This window comes from Galeopterus variegatus, unplaced genomic scaffold, assembly GCF_000696425.1.
Source record: "Galeopterus variegatus unplaced genomic scaffold, G_variegatus-3.0.2 Scaffold73, whole genome shotgun sequence".
NCBI lineage: Eukaryota > Metazoa > Chordata > Mammalia > Dermoptera > Cynocephalidae > Galeopterus > Galeopterus variegatus.
The window spans coordinates 969,113-990,379 of NW_007726184.1; the positions used below are offsets into that span (position 1 = coordinate 969,113).

The 21,267-nt window shown below is 44.9% G+C and overlaps 1 protein-coding gene across 1 annotated transcript in view; it reads left to right on the top strand.

Moving 5' to 3' along the window:
• The window catches only part of CECR5 (cat eye syndrome chromosome region, candidate 5), a 20,836-nt gene extending 19,520 nt beyond the window's left edge, over positions 1–1,316 (top strand). Inside the window, exons 9-10 of the mRNA XM_008578315.1 lie at positions 117–305; positions 494–1,316. Of these exons, the coding sequence (XP_008576537.1) occupies positions 117–305; positions 494–812 (508 nt within the window). The 3' untranslated portion in view covers positions 813–1,316. The remainder of the gene's footprint in view (positions 1–116; positions 306–493) is intronic.
• The last annotated feature ends 19,951 nt before the right edge of the window (positions 1,317–21,267 follow it).

Sequence of the window (21,267 nt, forward strand, 5' to 3'; positions counted from 1 at the left end):
AAAGAAAAAAAAAAAAAAAAAAAAAAAATACATGAGCACTGCTTAGAGAACGGCAGGTGGCCTGGAAGAGCCTGGAGAAGGGGACGGCTGAGCAGCTGAGCTCTCTTCTCTGGCAGGTTTGGCCACGGCACCTTTCTGCTGTGCCTGGAAACCATTTACCAGAAAGTGACGGGCAGTGAACTGAGATACGAGGGCCTGATGGGCAAGCCCAGCATCCTTACTTACCAGTATGCGGAGGAGCTGATCAGGCAGCAAGCAGAGAGGCGGGGCTGGGCCGCCCCCATCCAGAAGCTCTATGCCGTGGGGTGAGCTCTGCTCTGCTTCCTCTCCGTTTCACACTGCCTACCCTTCCCCTTACCTGCTCTAACCCCTCTTGTTTCCCTATGTCTAATTCACAGCTTCACCTTCCATAATGTTCTCCATTCTCCTTGCTTCGCAACACTAAACTTGGGTTTTCTCCTCTTTCCTTTTCCGGGATGGCTGCCTCTGCCAGTGATAACCCTATGTCTGATGTCTACGGAGCCAACTTGTTCCACCAGTACCTGCAGATGGCCAAGCGTGATGGGGCAAAGGAACTGGGGGCTGGTGGCCTACAGCAGCAGCGGCGCTCAGCAGCCTGTAGCTGTGTCTCCATCCTGGTGTGCACCGGTGTGTACAGCCCCCCTGAGCCTGCACAGCGGGGCTGGGAGCCTCCATTCCATGGGCATCGGGACTTCCGCTTCCATCCCGGGCTCATGAAGGCGTCCCACGTTGTGAATGATGTGAACGAGGCTGTGCAGCTGGTTTTCCGCGAGGAGGGCTGGGCTTTGTAGGGAGGGTGGTGAGTGAATGGAGCTAGGGTGGGCCTGTTTGCTGGGCATCAGGTCAGGGCCTGGTTTCCTTGCCTCTGTCTTCCTGCTGCCAAGCGGTGTGACATCTCTTGTCACTTGGCAGAAGACATGGCTTTTTCTCATACAGGGCAGTAGCCACAGAAATGTACTCTGAGTAGCACTTCATGTGAAACTATCGAGATTTTCTGGGCCCAGTTCCTATATGCCTGTCCCGGCAGTCTGACCTCAGGCCAGTCCCTTTACCTGTGTGCCTCAGTTTACCCTTTATTTCAGTAGGGATTTGTGAAAAGAGGGAGGCAGTGTGGAATAGAGTGCAAGTTTCTGCAAAGCTTCTGTCCCTTGAAGGAAGTGTGCTGCATGTCAGCCAGGTGTGTGACTAATACCCGTGCTTTCCACGTGTTCTAGTTTACTGCCCAGAGACTTTGGAGCTTATTTTTTTTAATTAAAATAACCATAATAAATATTCCTTATGTTGTCCATTGTGAAGCCCTGTCTGGAATGTACTAAAAGTCCTGTTGGAGTGGATAGTGATGAGTGTGTGGATGACCCGGGGCAGGGAGATGGTGCATTTCACTCCAGAAGGTGCTGACGTCTCCTTTCCTGCGTCTGTCCTTCCTCCTACCCCTAAACCCACAGCCAGTCTGGGCTGTGAAGCCTGAGTCTGTCTAGGAATGGGTTGTGCCCAGTTTAAGCATATACTTAGCAACTTCCTGGTGTGGGAAAGAAAAAGGCTGTTGTTTATGGTTTGTTCTAAATGAAGGAGCTATTCCTACGGTGATTACAGAAAGCACATGTTTTTTCTTATATTCCTTCCTTGAGGAGTAATCAGTTCCACTTCTCTGTGTCACCGTGACCTCATCATCTGCACGTCACCTGGTCGTTTCTCATCCTCATCTTACTCCAGCAGTTGCTGCATTTGATACAGCTGAGTATCCCCTCCCCTCTTTCTAAAACACTCTTGGCTGTTTCTGACTTTGGACACTGCAGACTTGTTCAGAGGTGAGGGAGCAAAGAAGATTGAGAGAGAACGGCTGGTGAGAGAGGAGAATTGGAGCTGGTGGCCTGGAAGTCAAAGGAAGAACATGCTTTGTGAAGGAGGGAGTGACAGACGGCACTTACCCATGTCTGACACCACACACACCCGATCCCATGCCCCCAGCCCCCGAGTGACATCTATCCCTCCTGCAGGCTCCCCTGCCTCAGGCGACAGCTCCTTCCTTCCCACTGTCTAGTCCTCAGGCTTGGGGTCGTGCTTGTCTTCCTTCTGTCGTTCCCCACGTCAGCTCTCCTGCAGAGTGCCTCCCACGCACTGCCCGGTGCACGCCCAGCCTCTTCCACCTGGGTCCTCACAGTAGCCTCACACCTGGCCTCCCTGTCTAGGCTCAGTGGCCCATAAGTATAATAAATTATATAAATAAATAAATAAATAAATGTATATATATATAAATTATATAAATATAATCTCAGATTATAAACTTGATCTGTAATCAAAACCCTCCTGTGACTTCCCATCACTCAGAGGAAAAGCCACAATTTAGCACAGCACAAATGCCTCTGCATCCTGCTGCAGCCCTACCTTTTGGACCTCACCTGCTGTTCCTATCAGCCACCTCATGCCAGCCACACCAGCTCCTGCCAGCCCACATGCACTTCTGCCCGGGCCTCGGCCCCACTTCCAGCAGTCACGGGGCTCGCTCCACCCCTTCCTTTTTTTCTATCACTTCTTAAAGGTCTTTTCCATCACCTCAGAGACTTCTTTGACTTCCTATAAAAAGTAGCACCCTCTATCCCCTTTATCCTGCTTAATTTGTTCATATTACTTATCATTCCATGGCCTATATATACTTGCTTACTCTGTCTTCTACTACAGTATAAGCTCCGTGGGCTGTGTCCATGGTGACTCACTTGTGTCCCCCACACCTGCATGCCTGGCACACTTGTCAGGAGTCAGTAGATGCGTGTTGGTTAGATGGCCCCTGCAGACCCTGTAAGTTCTCCTATGGGGTCCTTACAGACAAACCTGCCTTTCTTCTTCCTTGGGGAGTATGGCAAAAATGAGAGACGGTAGGTCTGGGAATTGAGTCTCAGCTCTGCAGCTTTCTAGCTACATGGCCTTGTGCAACTTCCTTCACGTCCCCAAGCTTCCATGTTCTCACGTGTAAAACTGGCATTGGCAATATCTATTTTGTAGGATTTTATGAGAAACGAGGTATTTTAAGGATAGTATTGAATGATTTAGGATTATGTTCAGTGACTTGACCCAGGAGGTTATTTGAGCAATAGGAAGTTCAGAGGCAGGCATTTCAGGGCTGGGGAAGCGGCTTGGGGTGTCCTCTCCCTGCCATCCTATGTGTGTGGTGTTTGTATTATACTCAAGCCTCATCCACATTCCAAGGAGGAAGGAGAAAAGGCAAAAGAGCAAGGCAGGTGGAGCGTGCTTCCCTTTAAGGAGCTTTCCCAGAGGCCCCTATGACTTCCAGTTCTATCTGGTTGACTACAGCGGGGTCCCACAGGTACCACCAGCTTCAAGGAGGCAGGAACAGAGCACATTGTTGCTCAGATAAAATTGGGGTTCTGTTTGTAAGGAAGGATAGTAGAATGGATGTTGGGCAGGCGCCTAGCAGTGCCGACTACGGTACCTGGTACCCAGAAGGCCCTTGACTATGATTATTTCTTAAAGGTCTCTGAGGGAGTGGGTCAAGTCCTGGACTTCTGGAGCTCCCTGTCTAATAGCTGCTAGGGTGGGTAACAATCTGGCTGGCTTACATTTGCACAGCATTTAACGTGTTCCAACACATTTTATTTATTTATTTGTTTATTTTTTGGTGACTTGCCAGTAGGGTGATCTGATCCCTTGACCTTTGTGTCATAACACTACACTCTGACCAGCTGAGCTAACTGGCCAGCCCCAACCACAGTTGTTTAAAACAAGCATCATTCGTTCATACTTTGTTAGAGTCCCACAAAGCCCCTCATGGAGAGAGACAATTCTTATCTGTCCCATTTTTGTAAGTGAGGGCACAAAGGCAGAGGCCATTTGCTCTTTAATTTTACAAACATTAAAGTCCTACTAGGTGCAAAGCACCATTCATAGCAGTGACCAGGCATTGGCAGCAACACCTGCCCTTGTGGAATTCACCTTGTAGTCATGATGTGTCAGTTACACTAACTGGAGGGGTTGGGCCTTGATGTCGGTCTCCTAACTCTGATGTCAGTGTTTTCCCAAGGATGCTTCTCCAGAGGTCCTCCTACCCCTTAGCTAGCCCTCTACCTTTCCTCCAAGCAGTGCTTTGTGTGCTAGAACAACTGCTGTTGTGGATAAAGCCCAGGGGAACTCTCCTTGGGCCAGATAGATTGAGCTCACCAAGTGGAATGACGGCTGGAAAATAAGCTAAGGGTGGCTATGTGGGGAGGAATCTTTCCAGAGTCAGGAATCCTTAGCACCAAAGTGACAGAGTGACAGCATCTGTGTGTCTGTCTGCCTCTGGCTCTGTCCCTTTGGCTAGCTGTCATTTTGGCTCTGTGTCCATTTCTCCCCCTTTCTTACTTGTTTGGGTTTCCTAAAGATGTCACAAGCTGTTCCAGGCTGGGTGCAGAAGACCATATGTGCTGTGACATTTCTTATGCAAATGTCTGTGAGAGGGCAGGGCCAGCCACTGTGCTCCAATTCCATCCTTATCCCATAGGGGCTTTGTCTAAGCCATGGAACCAAAACACACAACCAGCTGCCTTCATTTGCTCAGTCCCAAACTGAATGAGAATGTTACCTTTTTGTGTTTTGAAGGAGCCAAATGAATAAAAAAGACGACTTTGTTAGCCCATTTGAATAGGATGTAAGCCCATATTTTTAATAAAATTATTAGTCTGGGACAAAACTGCCATCAGGTGTTCACATTGAACAGATATATTCACTTGGGTCTCTAGATATTACTGTGAAATCAGAACACTGGGGCACTTCCTCTGTGTTCCCCTTGGTGGCAGCAGCTTCTGAGCTCCTGAATACGCCTCCTCTCGGCCAGCGAGGCAGGTGCAGTGAGCATGTTGGTAATCAGGACACCCTGCAGAGCTGGGGTTGCTGTAGAAACCGGATGGTGCCTCGAGGGCGGAATTTTAAAATATCTCAGCTATAATAGTGTTTTCTTTAACATCATCCTGTCACTTCCCAGTGCTTCATCACTGCTGAGGTGGGCCATGCTGGCACTCCTGTTTTTCTGCCTGGGGCTCTTGGCAGCTTTTTCGAGGGCTGGAGGTGGGAAGATTGTCTAGGGGTGTGAACTGGGAAGTGACAAAGCCTCGGCTTTTGCTTCAAGGTTCCTCCTGCTCAGATCCAAAGCCTTGTGTCATTTTCTCTTTTGGGGGGAGGGAGAGAATGGGAGTCTGGCTTGAAACTCTTTCCCTACCTCCTGCCACTCTGACTTGAGCCTTCTGGCTTTACAGCACTACCCGAGCAGCCTTAGCATTCCTGCGACCCTCTCTTTGGAGAGGGGGTGTGTGTGTTCCTTTTTCCCTTGTCTGCTTCTTCCTTTGGTCTTTCTAACTTCCTCTTTTAGCTTCACAAGTGGCTGTTGAGCACCTACTCAGCCCAGGGACAGCAAATGAGAAACTGCCTTCTTCTTGGAGGTGTTGGTCATTTTCTTTTTTTTTTTTAAAGATGACCGGTAAGGGGATCTTAACCCTTGACTTGGTGTTGTCAGCACCACGCTCACCCAGTGAGCAACCGGCCATCCCTATATGGGATCCGAACCCGGGGCCTTGGTGTTATCAGCACCACACTCTCTCAAGTGAGCCACGGGCTGGCCCCTGGTCATTGTCTTGACCTTGTACTTGCCTTTGCAGATATCAGACATTTGTGCCCTGTTACAATAAAGACAGTGTTCTATTGGCAGAGAGAGAGACACAAACCAATGGGACAAAACAGCACACCCAGAAACACCCACGCATATATGAAAATGTGGCTCAACAAAATAAACATTCTAATAGATCTGCAACATAACCAGCACCACTTTAGACAAGCCGAGTACAAAATGGTGCCGCCCACCTCCTCCCCTCCCCCCTTCCCTTTACGAGAAGCCTCCTGACTTAAACAGAAACCCTTTTTGCTTCTGCAAGGACGCAGTTCTCCACCCTGATTCACATTAGCATAATGACCCTCCTTGATGGTATCAGCCAGCCCTTGGCACCAACATACCAATATAAGTTCTACCACCCCCACACCTGGTGCTGTCCCCATTTTCAGGGCAACCCCGGGCTGTCCTCCATTTTGAGTACAGCCCGGCAGATTTCTTTAATAAAGCTTGAAGGGTACCCGGCATCTGGGCTCACTTTCTTTCACATTCTTGCTCATTTCATAGTCTAATGGGGGCCAGCTGGCTGTTCTTGGCCTTTCCCCTTCGAGTGGTGCCTTGGTCTAAGCGCCTTTCATCTGGTGATGCTGTCATCTTCAACACATGTCTTCCAAGGTCTCTGTGGAAGAGAGAATGGATGGCTGTAGGGGTTTGTGGCCAGACTAGGTAGTAACCACAAACAGGATGGGAAATGAGGTCTTTCTCTGTGCCTAGGAAGAGGAAATGGGGTTGGACAGCATCTCATCCATCTCTGTTGCCATATTACTAGGATAAAGAAATTGTCTGTTGCTAAGTTTTTGTTTAAATTCATGAATAGAGGGCCGGCCTGGTGGCGCACTGGAGAGAGTGCCGCTTGGGAGCATGGCGGCGCTCCCGCCGAGGGTTCGGATCCCATGTGGAGACCGGTTCCTGCTCACTGGCTGAGCGCGGTGTGGGCGCAACACCGACGGTTGCGATGCCGTTGCCAGTCCCCGGTACAGGCGTGACACTGAGGGTTGCGATCCCGTTACTGGTCAGTAAAAAAAAAAAAAACAGACAAAAAAGGATAAATTCATGAGTAGATATTGAATGTTGTTTTTCTGACAACTAGCTCAGTATTTACTGAGTTGATCATAAATGTTTTTCTCTTTTAATCTGATAATATGGTAAGCTACATTAATAGATTTTTTTTTTTTTCATTTTTAACTCTTCCTTGTGTTCCTGTGATAAAACCAAACAGGCCATGTTGCGTGTTGCATATTGCTGGCTGCTACTAGCTAGTATTTTGTTTAGGAGCTCTTGGTCTGTGTTCCTAAATGAGATTGGTCTATGTCTTGGTGCTCTTGGGCTGTTATAACAGAATACCATAGACTGGGTGGCTTATAAAAATAGAAAATTATTTCTCCCAGTTCTGGAGACTGGAAGTCCAAGATCAAGGCACCAGCAGATTTGGTGTCTGGTGAGGACCTGCTTCTTGGCCTGCCTGAACCGTAGAGGTGGTACCCCCACCCATATCCCCTTTTAATTTGACCTGCTCTGGGTGTTTGCATGTCCGGGCCTGTGATGGGAGTGGCAGCTCTGATGATTTCTGAATTGCCTTCAGGGTCATTCTTGCATTGTCTTGGAGAATAGCTCCTGGCTTCTATGGAGATGGCTGATACATACCAATCTCTTTATCAAAGGAGCTTGGCCACACCTTGGTGTTCTCTCTCAGACATTTTCATTCTTTTTATTTATTCATTTATTTATTTATTTTGTGGCTAGCCAGTATGGGGATCCAAACCCTTGACCTCGGTGTTACAAGGCTGAGCTCTAACTAACTGAGTTAGTCAGCCAGCCTTCATTCTTACTAATATGGATAGTATTAGGCCTCATGGCCAGCATCAGCACAGCAATGTTAATCAACTGTCCACCCTCTTCCCCCTTGCTTTCCAAGAAAAACCGGAATTTATGCAAAACAGATTCTTATGCAAAAATGAGCACCCAATGCCATTCCTCTAATTCAATCCTTATAAAACATTTTTAGTCTGTATGGGGGCAGGAAATGATCTGATCTGATTTGGTCTCCCCTCCACGCTTGTGGAATAAATCTTCTTGACTGAAATGGTGCCTGGCTTGAGTCTCTCTCTCCTTTTTCACTGTCTTGCTGAGCCTAACAGATAGGCTGATAATTTTCCAAATCTTTAAGTTCTTGTTCCTTTTTGCTTAACAATTTTGTCTTTAAGCGCTGGCCCGTGGCTCACTTAGGAGAGTGTGGTGCTGATAACACCAAGGCCACAGGTTTGGATCCCTATATAGGGATGGCCAGTTAGCTCACTTGGGAGAGGGTGGTGCTGACAACACCAAGTCAAGGGTTAAGATTCCCTTACCAGCCATCTTTTAAAAAAAAAACCTAAAATACCCCACCAATTTTGTCTTTAAATCATTTCTCTCTAGTCATATTTTACTATTGGCAGTCAAGAAGAGCCAGGCCACTTCTTCAACACTTTGCTTAGAGATTTCCTCATTCAAATACCCAATTTCATTGCTTGCAAATTCTACCTTCCGTAAAACATTAGACCATGAACAGAATTAAGAGTTCCTCACCACTTTATAACAAGGATGGCATTCCCTCCAGTATTCAATAACATGTTTCCTATTTCCATCTGGGACCTCATCAGAATGACCTTTACTGTCTATGTTTCTATCAACATTCTGTTCAAAAGTACTCAGGTATTCTCTAAGAAGATTGAGGTTTTTCTACAGCTCTTATCTTTTCTTTCTGAGCCCTCATGGGAATCAGCCTGAACACCCACATTTCTAGTGTGCATCTCAAAACTCTTCCAGCCTCTAGCTATTACCAGTTCCAAAGCTGCTTCTGTAATTTTACGTATTTGTTACAGCACCCCCTGCTTTTTGGTACCAATTTCTTAGTCCATCCAAGCTGCTGTAACAGAATGCCATAGACTGGGTGGTAATAGATCTGCAACATAACCAGCGTCACTTTAGACAAGCCGAAGTACAAAATGGCACCGCCCACCTCCTCCCCCTGCCACCTTCCTTTTAGGAAAAGCCTCCTGACTTAAATAGAAACCCCTTTTGCTTAGGCAAGGAGGCAGTTCTCCACCCTGATCCACATTAGCATAATGACCCTCCTTGATGGTATCACCCAGCTCTTGGTGCCAACATACATATATAAGCTCTACCACCCCCACACCTGGTGCTGTCCCCCATTTTCAGGGCAGCCCCAGGCTGTTCCCCACTTTGAGCACAGCCGCTGCTCTCTGAGCTTCACGATGCCACCCAAGGATGAAAAGAAGAAGAAAGATGCTGGAAAGTCGGCCCAGAAACAAAGATCCAGTGAACAAATCTGGGGGCAACGCCAGAAAGAAGTGGTCCAAAGGCAAAGTTTGGGATAAGCTCAGTAACCTAGTCTTGTTTGACAAAGTTATGTATGACAAACTCTGTAAGGAAATTCCCAACTATAAACTTATAACCCCGGCTGTGGTCTCTGAGAGACTGAAGGTTCATGGTTCCCTGGCCAGGGTGGCCCTTCAGGAGCTCTTTAGTAAAGGACTTATCAAATTGGTTTCAAAGCACAGAGCTCAAGTAATTTATACCAGGAATACCAAGGGTGAAGATGCCCCAGCTGCTGGTGAAGATGCATGAACAGGTCCAACCAACTGTACGTTTGGAAAAATAAAACTTTATTAAGTCAAAATATATGTATTTTATATATATATATAAGATCAAGGAGCTGGCAGATTCGGTGTCTGGTGAGGGCCACTCCTGCTTTATAGATGGCCATCTTCTTGCTGTGTCCTCACATGGTGAAAAGGGCAAGGGATCGCTCGGGCGTCTCTTTTGTAAAGTCACAATTCCATTCATGAGGGCCCTCCCTCAGACCTAACATCACCTCCCAAAGGCCCTACCTCCAAATACTATCACAATGGGGATTAGGTTTCATCATATGGATTTGGGGTGGACATAAATATAAACATAGCAGCCAATATATTTTGACTTTTTTCTCCTGTCTTCATCTGGTTTTGGTGTTGATTATGTTACCCTTGTGAAATAAATGGCAGCCCAGTCTGTCTTTTTCTATTATCTGAAACAGTTTAAGATGGAACTATCCATTCTTGAATATCAGTGGAAAACACAAAATGATCTGGGTCTGGTAAATGTGTGGAGAGAATTTTAATTACTAATTCAATTTCTTAAATAATTAAATGTATATTCAGATTTTTCTACTTCTGACAGTTTAGGAAAATCATATTTTCTAGGGAATTTTCCATTTTCTGTAAGTTTTCAAATACATTGTTGTAACATTGTTCATAATATTTTATCGTTTAAGAAAATCTATACTGTTTCTATAATTAGATTACATTTTTATTCCTAATATTGCTTGTTTGTGCTTTTTCCTTTTTCTTAAGAAATCATGCCAAATATTTGTGTTTAAATATCAGTTTTTATTATTTCTGTTCTTTAATATTTCCTTTATGTTTTCATTTCACTTACTCTGTTCTTTCTCCAACTTATTAAGTTGGATGTGTAGCTTATTATAGACTTGCTGATTTTATAACATCAACATTTAAGGCTATAATTTTTCCTCTTCTGCTTTGACTGTGTCCCATCCTTTTAGACAAGTAGTTTGATCATTTAGTTCTAAGTATTTTCTAATTTTTGGATAAGTCATTTGAAAGTATGTTTTTGAAATTTCAGATATGTGGGAGGTGGTTGGTTACCTTTTTGTTACTATATTCAAATCTAATTGCTGTGTGGTCAAGGGATGTGATCTGCACATGGTCAGATTTGGAAATGTTGCACATGTATTGGTAAATAATCTAATTTTGGGAGTACAGAGTTCTAAATTCAGCCACTAGATTAAGCTTATTAATGATGTGGTTTAATTCGTATATATCTTTACCAATGTTTTATCTGTTTGATCTATTAGTTACTGAGAGATATGTTTGTATTCCCCACTGTTGTTATTAGTTGCCAATGTCTTATAAATATTATCTATTTTTGCTTTGTGTATTTTGGAGGTATGTTATTGAGTACGTAAAAATTCAGAATTATGATGTCTTTCTGGAACTTGGTCCTCTTATACCAGCAAATACTTATATAGCACTATGTGCTGAGCCCTTTATATATTAATTCATTTACTCATTTTTCATATATTTTATATATTCATTTATGCATTTTTATATATTAAATTCATTAATTTATATATTATATTCATTTTTTATATATTAACTCCTTATAACAACTCTATGAAGTAGGTATTATTATTGTCCCCATTTTGCCAATGGGAGAATCAAGGAAAAAGAGGTTAAGTAACTTGCCCATCTTCTAAATGGTGCAGTTAGGATTTGAACCCAGGTAGTCTGGCGCTAGAGTATGTGCCCTTAATAACTGTGCTATACTGTCTTTAATATCATAATATGGTGAAATTCTTTATCTCTAAGAATATTCTTGAGCATACAGTTTATTTTTTCCAATTTTAATATAGCCAGACTCACTTTCTTTTAGTTGAATTTTACCTGGTTTATTTATATAAAGGCATTAAATATGTATTTGTATATTTTTTCAGCCTTTTACTTTAAATCTTTCATCGTCTTTCTGTTTTAGGTATATTTCTTATAAAATATAACTGAACATTTTAAAAAATTCAATCTGATTATCTCTGTCATTTAATAGGACATTTATTGTGATTACTGATTATTTAGTTTTATTTTCACTACCCATTGTGTTCTGTCTTCTATTATTTCTGATGAGAAGTCTGCTGTCAATCTAATTGTTGTTCTTTGTATGTGATTTTTTTTTTTTTTTTTTAAAGATGACCGGTAAGGGGATCTTAACCCTCGACTTGGTGTTGTCAGCACCATGCTCAGCCAGTGAGCAAACCAGCCATCCCTATATGGGATCCGAACCCATGGCCTTGGTGTTATCAGCACCGCACTCTCCCGAGTGAGCCACAGGCCGGCCCGTGATTTGGTTTTTACTGTCTAGTCTCTCTTATGACCTTTTTCTTGTCAAAATGTTCTACAGGTTCATTTCAAACATCTAGGAGCATATTTATTTTTATTTATCCTGTTTAGGAATCATCATGATTCCTCAATCTGTGGATTGAAGTTCTTTCACCAATTTTGGGAAATTCTCAGCCAAAACTTCTTTATTGTCTTTTCCCTATTCTTTTCACTTTCTCCTTCTGGAACTTCTATTAGACATATTTTGGATCTTCCCAATCTATATGTCTTTTGTCTTGCTTTTATATATTTTCAATCTCTTGTTCTCTGTATACATTCTACAGAATGTCTTAAGATATATATTAAATTTATTAACTCTCTTCAGTTGTGTCAAATTTGTTGTTTAACTTATCTATTGCATTTTTTTCAATAACTGTGTACTTAAAATCTGAGGTTGTTGTTTGGCTTTGTTTTTTTTTTTTTTTTTTTTTGACACCTCAGGTGGGATTGAAGATTGAAGTTATTTTTTTGATCTTTTTCTTTTTTGTATTAGGTGAATTTTCATATTGTAGCATTTTAATTCCTTTCATGATTTTTAAACTATATTTAGAGTTATTTCTTAATGGTTGCTGTATTAGTCCGTTTCTGTTGCTTATAACAAAATACCTGAAACTGGGTGATTTATAAAAAAATGAAATTTATTGCTTACAGTTTCTGAGGCTGGGAAGTCCCAAGTCCATTTGGTGGTGACGACAGTGACCTGGGGTCTCACATTGCAAGATGGTGGAAGCAGAGACAGCAGAGAGAGAGAGACAGACTCTCTTCTTTCTTTTTTTTTTTTCCATTTTGTCTTTTTTCGTGACCGGTAACGGGATCGCAACCCTTGGTGTCGCGCCTGCACTGTGCTCAACCAGTAAGCGGACCGGTCTCTATATAGGATCCGAACCCTCAGCGGGAGCGCCGCCGCGCTCCCAAGCGCCGCACTCTACTGAGTGCGCCACCGGGCCGGCCCATCTTCTTTCTTCTTTTAAAGCCCTCAGAACCATGCCCCTGACCACCATTTTTAATCCATTCACTACAGCACGGTCCTACAATCTTACCACCTCTTCCAGGCTCCCCCTTTCAATTACCATAATAGGATTTCCCACCCTCTTAACAGTCACTGTGAGGACCAAGTTTCTAATACATAAAACTTGGGGGACACAATTCAAGCTTCAGGGATTTTGTGCGGGACATAATTCAATCCACTAGTTGCTTTAGGGCTTATACATATTAGTTTATCAGAATCTACTTCAGAGTTATACCAACTTAATTCCAGTTAGATATAAAACTTTATTTCTATATAGCTCTATTTCTTCCCTTTTTTGAGCTATAATCATTATACACGACATATGTATAACATATACTGAATCTCTCTCATATATATATATATATTTACCATTTCTGGTTCTCTTCATTTTTTTCTGTGTATTTGATTTACCATCTGGTGTCATTTCCTTGCTTCAATACAGCTTTGCTCTCACCCACCTTCTTTGTGCTGTTATTGTCAAATATATTACATTTGTGTATGTTAAAGGCTCAACAATACAATTTTAATATTGTTTATGCAATTGCTTTTTAAATAAAGAAAGGAGAAGAAATATATAATTACACTGTCTTTTACAATTACTTACATAATTATCTTTACTGGTACTTTGTTTTTGTTTTGTTTTGGTCTTTTGTAGATTTGAATCACTGTCTTGTGTCATTTGCTTTTAGCCTGAAGAACTCCTTTTGGTATTTTATTTCCTATAAGGCTGGTGTACTAGTAATGGGTTCTCTCAGGTTTTGTTTGTATAGAAATATCTTTATTTCACCTTTTTTTTTTTTTTTGGTGGCCAACATGAGGATCCTTGACATTGGTGTTACCAACACCATGCTCTAATCAAGAGTGCTAACTGGCCACCTTCACTTTTGAAAGATAGTTTTTCTGGACATAAGATGCTTGTTCACTTTTTTGTGTCAGCACTTTGAATATGTTATCTCACTGTCTTCTAGCCTCCACTCTTTCTGAAGACAAGTTTACTGTTAATCTTATTGGGGTTCCCTTGTATGTGGTGTCATTTTTCTCTTGCTGCTTTCAAGATTTTCTCTTTGTCTTTAGCATTCAGCATTTTAACTATGATGTTTCTGGGTATGTAGATCTCTGTGATTTATTCTACCTGGAGTTTGTTGAGCTTCTTGGATGTGTGGATTAACATTTTTCATCAAATTTGGGAAGTTTTCAGACATTATTTCTTTTTTCTTTTTTGCAGCTGGCCAGTAAGGGGATCTGAATCCTTGACCTTGATGTTATCAGCACCACGCTCTAACCAAGTGAGCTAAATAGCCAGCTTCAGACATTATTTCTCTGAGTATTTTTCCCGCTGCTTTCTCTCTCTCCTTTCCTTCGTGGGCTCTCATCCTGCATGTGTTGATGTCATTAGTGGCAGCCCATATTTCTCTGAGGCCCTATTCATTCTCTTTCCCATTTTATTTTCTCTCTGCTCTTCAGACGGTTTCATCTCTATTAGTCTATCTTTAAGATTGTTGATTCTTTCTTCTGCCAGTTCAGTTCTATTGTCAAGTTCCTCTCATGAATTTTTCATTTTGGCTATTGTACTTTTCAACTCTAGAATTTTCAATTGGTTCTTTTTTTATTACTAAAATTTCTATTTTTTGATATTCTCTGTTTGAGGAGACATTGCCATCATATTTAATTCATTAAGCATGGTTTCCTTTAATTTGTACATATTTATAATGGCTGCTTTGAAGTCTTTGGTCCAACATCTGGACCCCTCAAAGGCAGTTACTGTTGCCTGCTTTTTTCCCCTGTGTATGGGTCACACTTTCCTATGTCTTTGCATGTCTCAATTTTTTGTTGAAAGCTGGACATTTAGCAATACATTGTAGCAACTCTGGAAACTAATCATGATCCCCATCCCTTACCCCTACACCCTGGAATATTTTGTTATTGGTGTTTGTTTAGTAACATCACCAAATGACTTGAATGAAGTCTATTTCCCCTGTGGTGTGAAGCCTCTGATGCCATTCCTCAAAAGATGTAGCCTTGGATGTGCACTGTCTCCCTTCCCCACGGGGATGACTGTGGTTTCAGCAGGTTTTTTGACTGTCTCTTTCCCTGATCTCCTTGTTAAGCTTCTAGCTGGTCTACTTTTATTGGTCTCACACCCAGCTGTTAGCCTCCACTAATTGCTTTTTTTTTTTTTTTTGACAATGTCCTGGGGCGTAAATTGCTCTATAGTCTGATCCAGTAAAATTGGGTCCCTTTGTAGGGAAGGTTCTTGACACCAGTCTTTGAGGTTTGCTGTGACCCCAGAAGGGCTCTTTTTAGCTGTCTCTTTCCTTGGTTCTCTCTGTTAAAACCTCTAGCTGGTCTTCTGTGTTACTTGATGCCATCCTAAAGCTACCAGCCTCCTCTAAATTCCTCACCATGAAGATCTCTGTTGTTTTTAACAGTGCCCTAGGTTTGAATCTCCCCACACTCTATTCCAAATAAAGTCAGTCCCCTTAGGTTGAACTGCAGAGCTCTCCGTTTGTACACGTGTCTCTGCTCCTGGACAGAAACTCTGTGCCATTGCTCTGGAGCTGAGTACCGTGGCCTGCCTCTCTTGGAATGATACACCTTATCTGTGAGTGGGAAGGGGTGGGAGGAAGGGATGGCAGCTCTTGGTCTTCTCAGCTTGCCTTTCCCTGCGTGGAGCCTCCGTTCTATAAGTGAACTTGGATAAAGTGATCTGGCCTGCCATGCCTGGGTTAGCGCTTCCAGTCTACAAGTAGGATCTGGGTAGAGAGAGGGAGCGTCAGACCTCTCATCTGTGCTTGCTTGGAAGAGTTTCTGCAACATGAAGCTGGGGGGTGGGGAATGAGAAATGCCGGTAGCCAGCCCCTTCTGGGGAGAAACTGTTGTTCTAAACTGAGAGCTGGGGGAGGGAGCCCCTTCGTCTTGGCCAAACCCATCTGGAGGAGAGCTTCTGTCATATGGAGCTGGGGGTGGGGGTGGGGTGGGGTTGTAGCTCAAATGGCACAGATTCACATTTCTTACTGAGATTCAGTAGATTTACTTGAGTAAATGTTTTCCCATTTGCTGTATGCCATAGAACAATTTTCAGAAACCTTAAGTGGTGGTTGTTTTTTTTTTTATAGTACCTACCAGTTACAGTTGTTTTGCTGGGGCAAAATTCACAGAGATCCACACATGGCCATCTGGAAGTACTTTTTCCTGCCTTATTCTTTTCTTTTTCTATATTATTCTATTTGATAGTACTTTATTCTTTTTTATGTTTTTAATTATGGTAAACCTATTGGTATTATAAGCCTTCATTATCTGAAGTTCTTGGAGGTCTAATCTTGCTATGTTTTCCATCTCCTGACTTTTTATTCATGATGGGTTATTTCCTTGTGTGGTTTGTAATTTGGGATTATAAACTCACTTTTATTGGTGGAATACCATAAAGCCTGGATTGAAGCTGTGTCCTCCAGAACTGATTATGTTTGCTTTTGCTAGGCAACCCATGGTTGTTACCAGCCTGTGACCAACATTTATGTTAATTTCTCAGCATGACATTGTTCAGATCCCAAGTCTGTGTGTGGTACTGAGGCATGGTTATGAAGTCGCAGGGGAGATTTTTCTTTCACTGTAAGCCTAGGCCAGTGCTCATTCACATCTCTGTGTTTTCCTTGTATTGGTGGTAGATTTGTCTTTCTAGTCTACCCTTTCACTGAGGGTTGTGGTTCTATGCAGGAAGCTGAGCTCAGTCTTTTTGCTTCAGATGGGTCTAATGTCATGTCCTGTCTCTGCTTGGCTATTATCCAAGTCCCCATCAGCACTGTCCACTAGAACTTGCCACAGTGATGGAAATGTTCTGTATCTGAGCTCATATGGTAGCCATTGGTTACATGGGGCTATGGGCACTTGATATGTGGCTAGTGAGACTTAGGAATTGAATTTTAAATTTTAATTTAATTTTACTTAATAGCAATTAAAATAAATTCAAATTTAGATAGCCACAAGTGGCAAGTCCCACCATATTAGACAGTGTGGCTTACTGTGATTGACTGCATATCTGAAGGCACACACAACATCATTTATTTCACTTACTGTTCTGGTTTTTTTTTTTGTCTTTTTCCGTGTCCGGCAACGGATCGCAACCCTCAGTGTTGCCCCCGTACCGGACCGGGGACCGGCAACGGGATTGCAACCCTTGGCGTTGCTCCCGCGCCTCGCTCAGCCAGTGAGCGGGAACCGGTCCGTATGTGGGATCCGAACCCTCGGGCGGGAGCGCCGCCGCGCTTCCCAAGCGGGGCACTATCCAGTGCGCCATCGGGCTGGCCCTGTTCTGGTTTTTATATCCCTCTTCATTTATGGCCCCAAGAATTCCCCTTACTCTCTTAACTATGCATTTAAAAGAATGTTATATTTTAATTACTGTTTTTTGATAAGCTTGAGAGTTGTTTTTTATTATTTAGCTTACAGTATTGCCAGAGCTAGAAAATAGTGTCTGTGCTTCTGTTTTCTGTCCTCTCCAGTCTGTCATCTCCATTACAAGAGCAATTTTTCTAAAATGCCATTCTGTTCATGTGACATTTCTGCTTTCAAGAGCTCCCTGTTTCCTCGGAATGCAGCCCAGGTTCAGCCTGTGGTGGGAGGTCCCCTGTGACCTTGCCCTGCCGGTTTCCTCTGCCTCATCTTCTGTTGGGTGTTCTGCTCACACGTCATGCTCCAGCAGAGCCACATGTTTGTACCCCTCAAAGGGCCTGCTGTTTCACACCGTAGGTCTTTTGTTCACCTCTCCTAACACAGCTCCACCTCCTGTCTGTGAAGCAACATCTGCTTATCCTTCCAAACAGCTCTCAGGTCCTGTCCTCTTTGAAGCCTTTACTGAGCCTCTCCTATTTTGCACCTCTTCAGGACCCTGTGTAAAATTTGGCCATAACATTCATAGTACTTTATTGCTTATATGTCTGTCTCCTTCCAAGAAAGAACTTACTTTTATTTTGTTTCTTTGTTAGCCTCTGGAACCCCACCACCTAGTTCAGGGACTGACACCTGGGGGCACTGAGGCTGGGACTTCTCCTTTATCTCATGAGACATCCTTGGGCAGCTCAGGGCACACAGCCTGGCTCCAGGAATTAGAGGATCTCTGAATCGGGGTAGATATAGTGTCTGTCTTCAGAGAGCTGTCGAAGTAGTTCTGAGGCTGCAGGTTCCAGATGAGCTGAACCTTCACGGACTCATCCTGCTCAGTCGCAGTGCCGGCGAGCTTCCCTTTTTCTGAAAAGTCAGTGTGTGGTGGTTGTGAAGCTGAGAGCCAGAGGACCGTGCTTGTGCCTTTCCTCATCTCGTGTTCACCCAGGGAGCGCCTGTGGGGCCCACACAGCCCTACAACAGTTCTCTTTAGACCTGTTCTCTGTTCCTGCTCTGAAGATGAAAGAGGGCAGTGACAAAGAACAGAATGGATCAGTACGAGGAAAGGCTAGCCCTGCCACACTGAGCCTCCTTTCCTGCTGGGCTGACTAGGGAGGGGCATCTCTCCCTTCCTCCTTGGCTATCTACCACCTTTGAGTTCCTGGAGGACAGGAATGTTAGGTCAAAGGAACCTTACCCAGTGCCCAGCACTTAACAGGTGCTTAGGGAAATATTGTTTGGATTGAAACCTGCTTCATTTATCGCTGTCTCCTTGGGTGCCTAAGAGCTGCTGCTGTCTTGAGTTTGTGAGGAGGAGAGTTGGGAGCACGGTGAGAGCACTGGGCTGAGTCGGAAGTCTAGATCTCACTGTGCCCTTAACTAGCTGCATGTCTTGGAGTAAGCTGCTTTACCTCTCTGTCTCTCAGTTTCCAGGTATCGTATGTAAGGCATCCAGCATAGACCCCAGGTGCTTATGAGGTGCTCAGTGACTATTTCTTTCCTTTTCTAGATCCTTGTGGGATGTTTTTACTCACTTTGTATATGAGAAAGTCTTTTTGTCTTTTTTCTCATCCTTGTCACATCTTTGTCAAGCCTGTCCTCATGAAGGCACCTATGAGAGGAGGGCCTAGGCCTGACAGGTGAATCAGACAGCAGGAGGGAGCATGTGTGAGTGGGCCGGGGGGGGGCATGGGGTGGCTCTGTCTCTCAGTTTCCAGGTATCGTATGTAAGGCATCCAGCATAGACCCCAGGTGCTTATGAGGTGCTCAGTGACTATTTCTTTCCTTTTCTAGATCCTTGTGGGATGTTTTTACTCACTTTGTATATGAGAAAGTCTTTTTGTCTTTTTTCTCATCCTTGTCACATCTTTGTCAAGCCTGTCCTCATGAAGGCACCTATGAGAGGAGGGCCTAGGCCTGACAGGTGAATCAGACAGCAGGAGGGAGCATGTGTGAGTGGGCCGGGGGGGGGGCATGGGGTGGTTGTGGAGACAGGTTCTTCAGTGTTCTCGTAGGAGTCCAGTCCTTTGCCTTCATCAGCTGCTTTTGCTTCTTCAACTGCTTCATTACCTTGAGCAGGAGTCTTGGGCCAGCTTCCGTGTTAGCTGCTGGCTGGTGTTTTCCTTGGGGAGACTGGCTGTAGTCACTCCCATTGGCAGTTGGCAGCTCCCCAGTTGGCTTTGTTACCTGGACTGACTCAGCCCTGACACCTGCCGGACCTGCTGTGATGCTCATGCATGAGTGGAGGCTGTACCACTGCTTTCTCCTGCCTTGCCCTGTGTGGATAGGCCTTGGCACAGGCTGGCATAGCTGAGTCTCTCACACTGCGAGGCCTGTGGAGACTAGCTCTAAGAACCAGTGCTCCTAATCATAGCAGCTTTTGCTCCCTGGCCCTTACCAAAGTGCAAACTGTAGGGGAGCAGAGCTCACATGAGGCCTCGGGAAGGGATCCAGCCCAGATAGCAGCCACTGGTGGCCCATGCCATGAGAAAATGTTCCCTGGGAGGCTAAGACACGAGCTACATGGAATTATGACACCAACTACCTTTAACTGAGTGTACACCCTGCACCTTTACACACAACAACCATTAAGGTAAACTGGGTCCTTTTTTTACAGTAGTCTGAGGCTCTGACAGGGTAAGTCCCCAGGTCGAGATCACACAGCTGTGAGTGAAGTGGCAGAGCTAGGACCGCAGGCCCTCCTGCTTGCACCTGCTGTGCCTTGCATGATGATTGCACATAGAACTTTTCAGAAGTTGTGTGTTTCAGGGGCAGGTGGAAATAGCGCAGGTGGTGAGTTCTAAATTCCACATATACCATGGATTGGTTGTACAGACTGACCTCCAAGAGGCTGGAGAAAGTGGGTTTGGCTGAAACTGACCCAATAAGAGGCAGATTTAGGGGCAAAGCCTGGCCAGCTAACTGCTGCGGTTCTCCACACCCACTCCCTCAGGCTGTGTGCTGTTGTCTAGGGAGATGAGCCCAGCAGCAACAGCTTTGAGGGTAATGAAATCAGGACAGGGAACAGCAGCCTGAGGGATGTGAAGAGGGAGGAAAGGGCGGGCAAGCTTCCTGCATGCCTTAGATGGGGCTGGGAATGGGATGTCCGCATTATACATGAGCCTCAGATCTTTTTCTGAGCCCCAACTGCTCTAGTAATTTTCTTCTGCCCTAAGCCCCTAAAAGAATCATGGAGTGGCTGCCCAGATATCCAGCCCCAGTTATGCCCCAGTCCATGGGTAAGTGAGTGTGAGCTCCTGAGCTTGCTGATGCAGGGCTCTGTCTACTGTGGGGTTGTAATATTCACCATCATACTCTTTGGGCCTTTGTTTTTATCAAGTTTCCCATACCTCTAAATGTCCCCTTACTTTCCTCTCTGCTAGGTATATCTTGTTATTTCCATTTCCTCCTTTAAAAACCTTTGAGAATACCAAAAGCCTCCTTGGCCGGGGCCACTTGACCCACCCCTTTACCTATTCTCTCTTCTCAAGCAGTTGTAGTCAGGGAGCTTCCCCATCCATTGGAAACTGGGACCTCCCCCAGGGCGGCTCACTGAACCCAGTGGATTTGAACTACGTATCTGGGCTGCTGTTCTTGATCCTTTTTATCAGTATGGCCTGACTCCTCCATTAGTTTTAAAGTGCCTTAAGGAAAGGCAAGACGGCCCCTCGGGAAGGAGTGCAGAGGCGAAGGTGCCCTGCTGCCTGCCATAGAAGCCTGAATCTGTCGCCTGAGCCCTGTCCTTGGAGGCGTGGTCTGCACTGAGACCCTCCGGTCTCTAACTCCAGGGGGTCGGCCGGGGGGACTCCGGAGCGACTTCTTCGGGAATCCTGTGCTCTGCTAAAGTCCCAGCACCGATCCCCGTCCCCCGCCAGCCTGCGGCGTCGCTCCTCCTTCTGGCAGCCACCGGACCCTCCCTTCTCATCCTGCGGGCCCAACTCTGATGCCTGGGAACCCCTCTCCCCTCTCTTCCTGCCGATCCAGCGCACCAGGCTTTCTCCTTCTCTGGCGCTCCGCCTCTCTCTGGAATCCAGTCCTGGTTTCCGCGCCGTCAGTCCCCCTCCTCGGGCTGGGCTCGCCTTCGCCCCCGCCCCCGCCTCGCCCGCCGTCATCGCGGCCGCTCGGTTCCGCGCCCACCTCTGCTCCCGGCCTCCCGGAGCTCGGCTCTCCCGGTCCGGTGGCTCCAGTCCGGATCTCGCCGCTGCCCGACTCGGGTACGA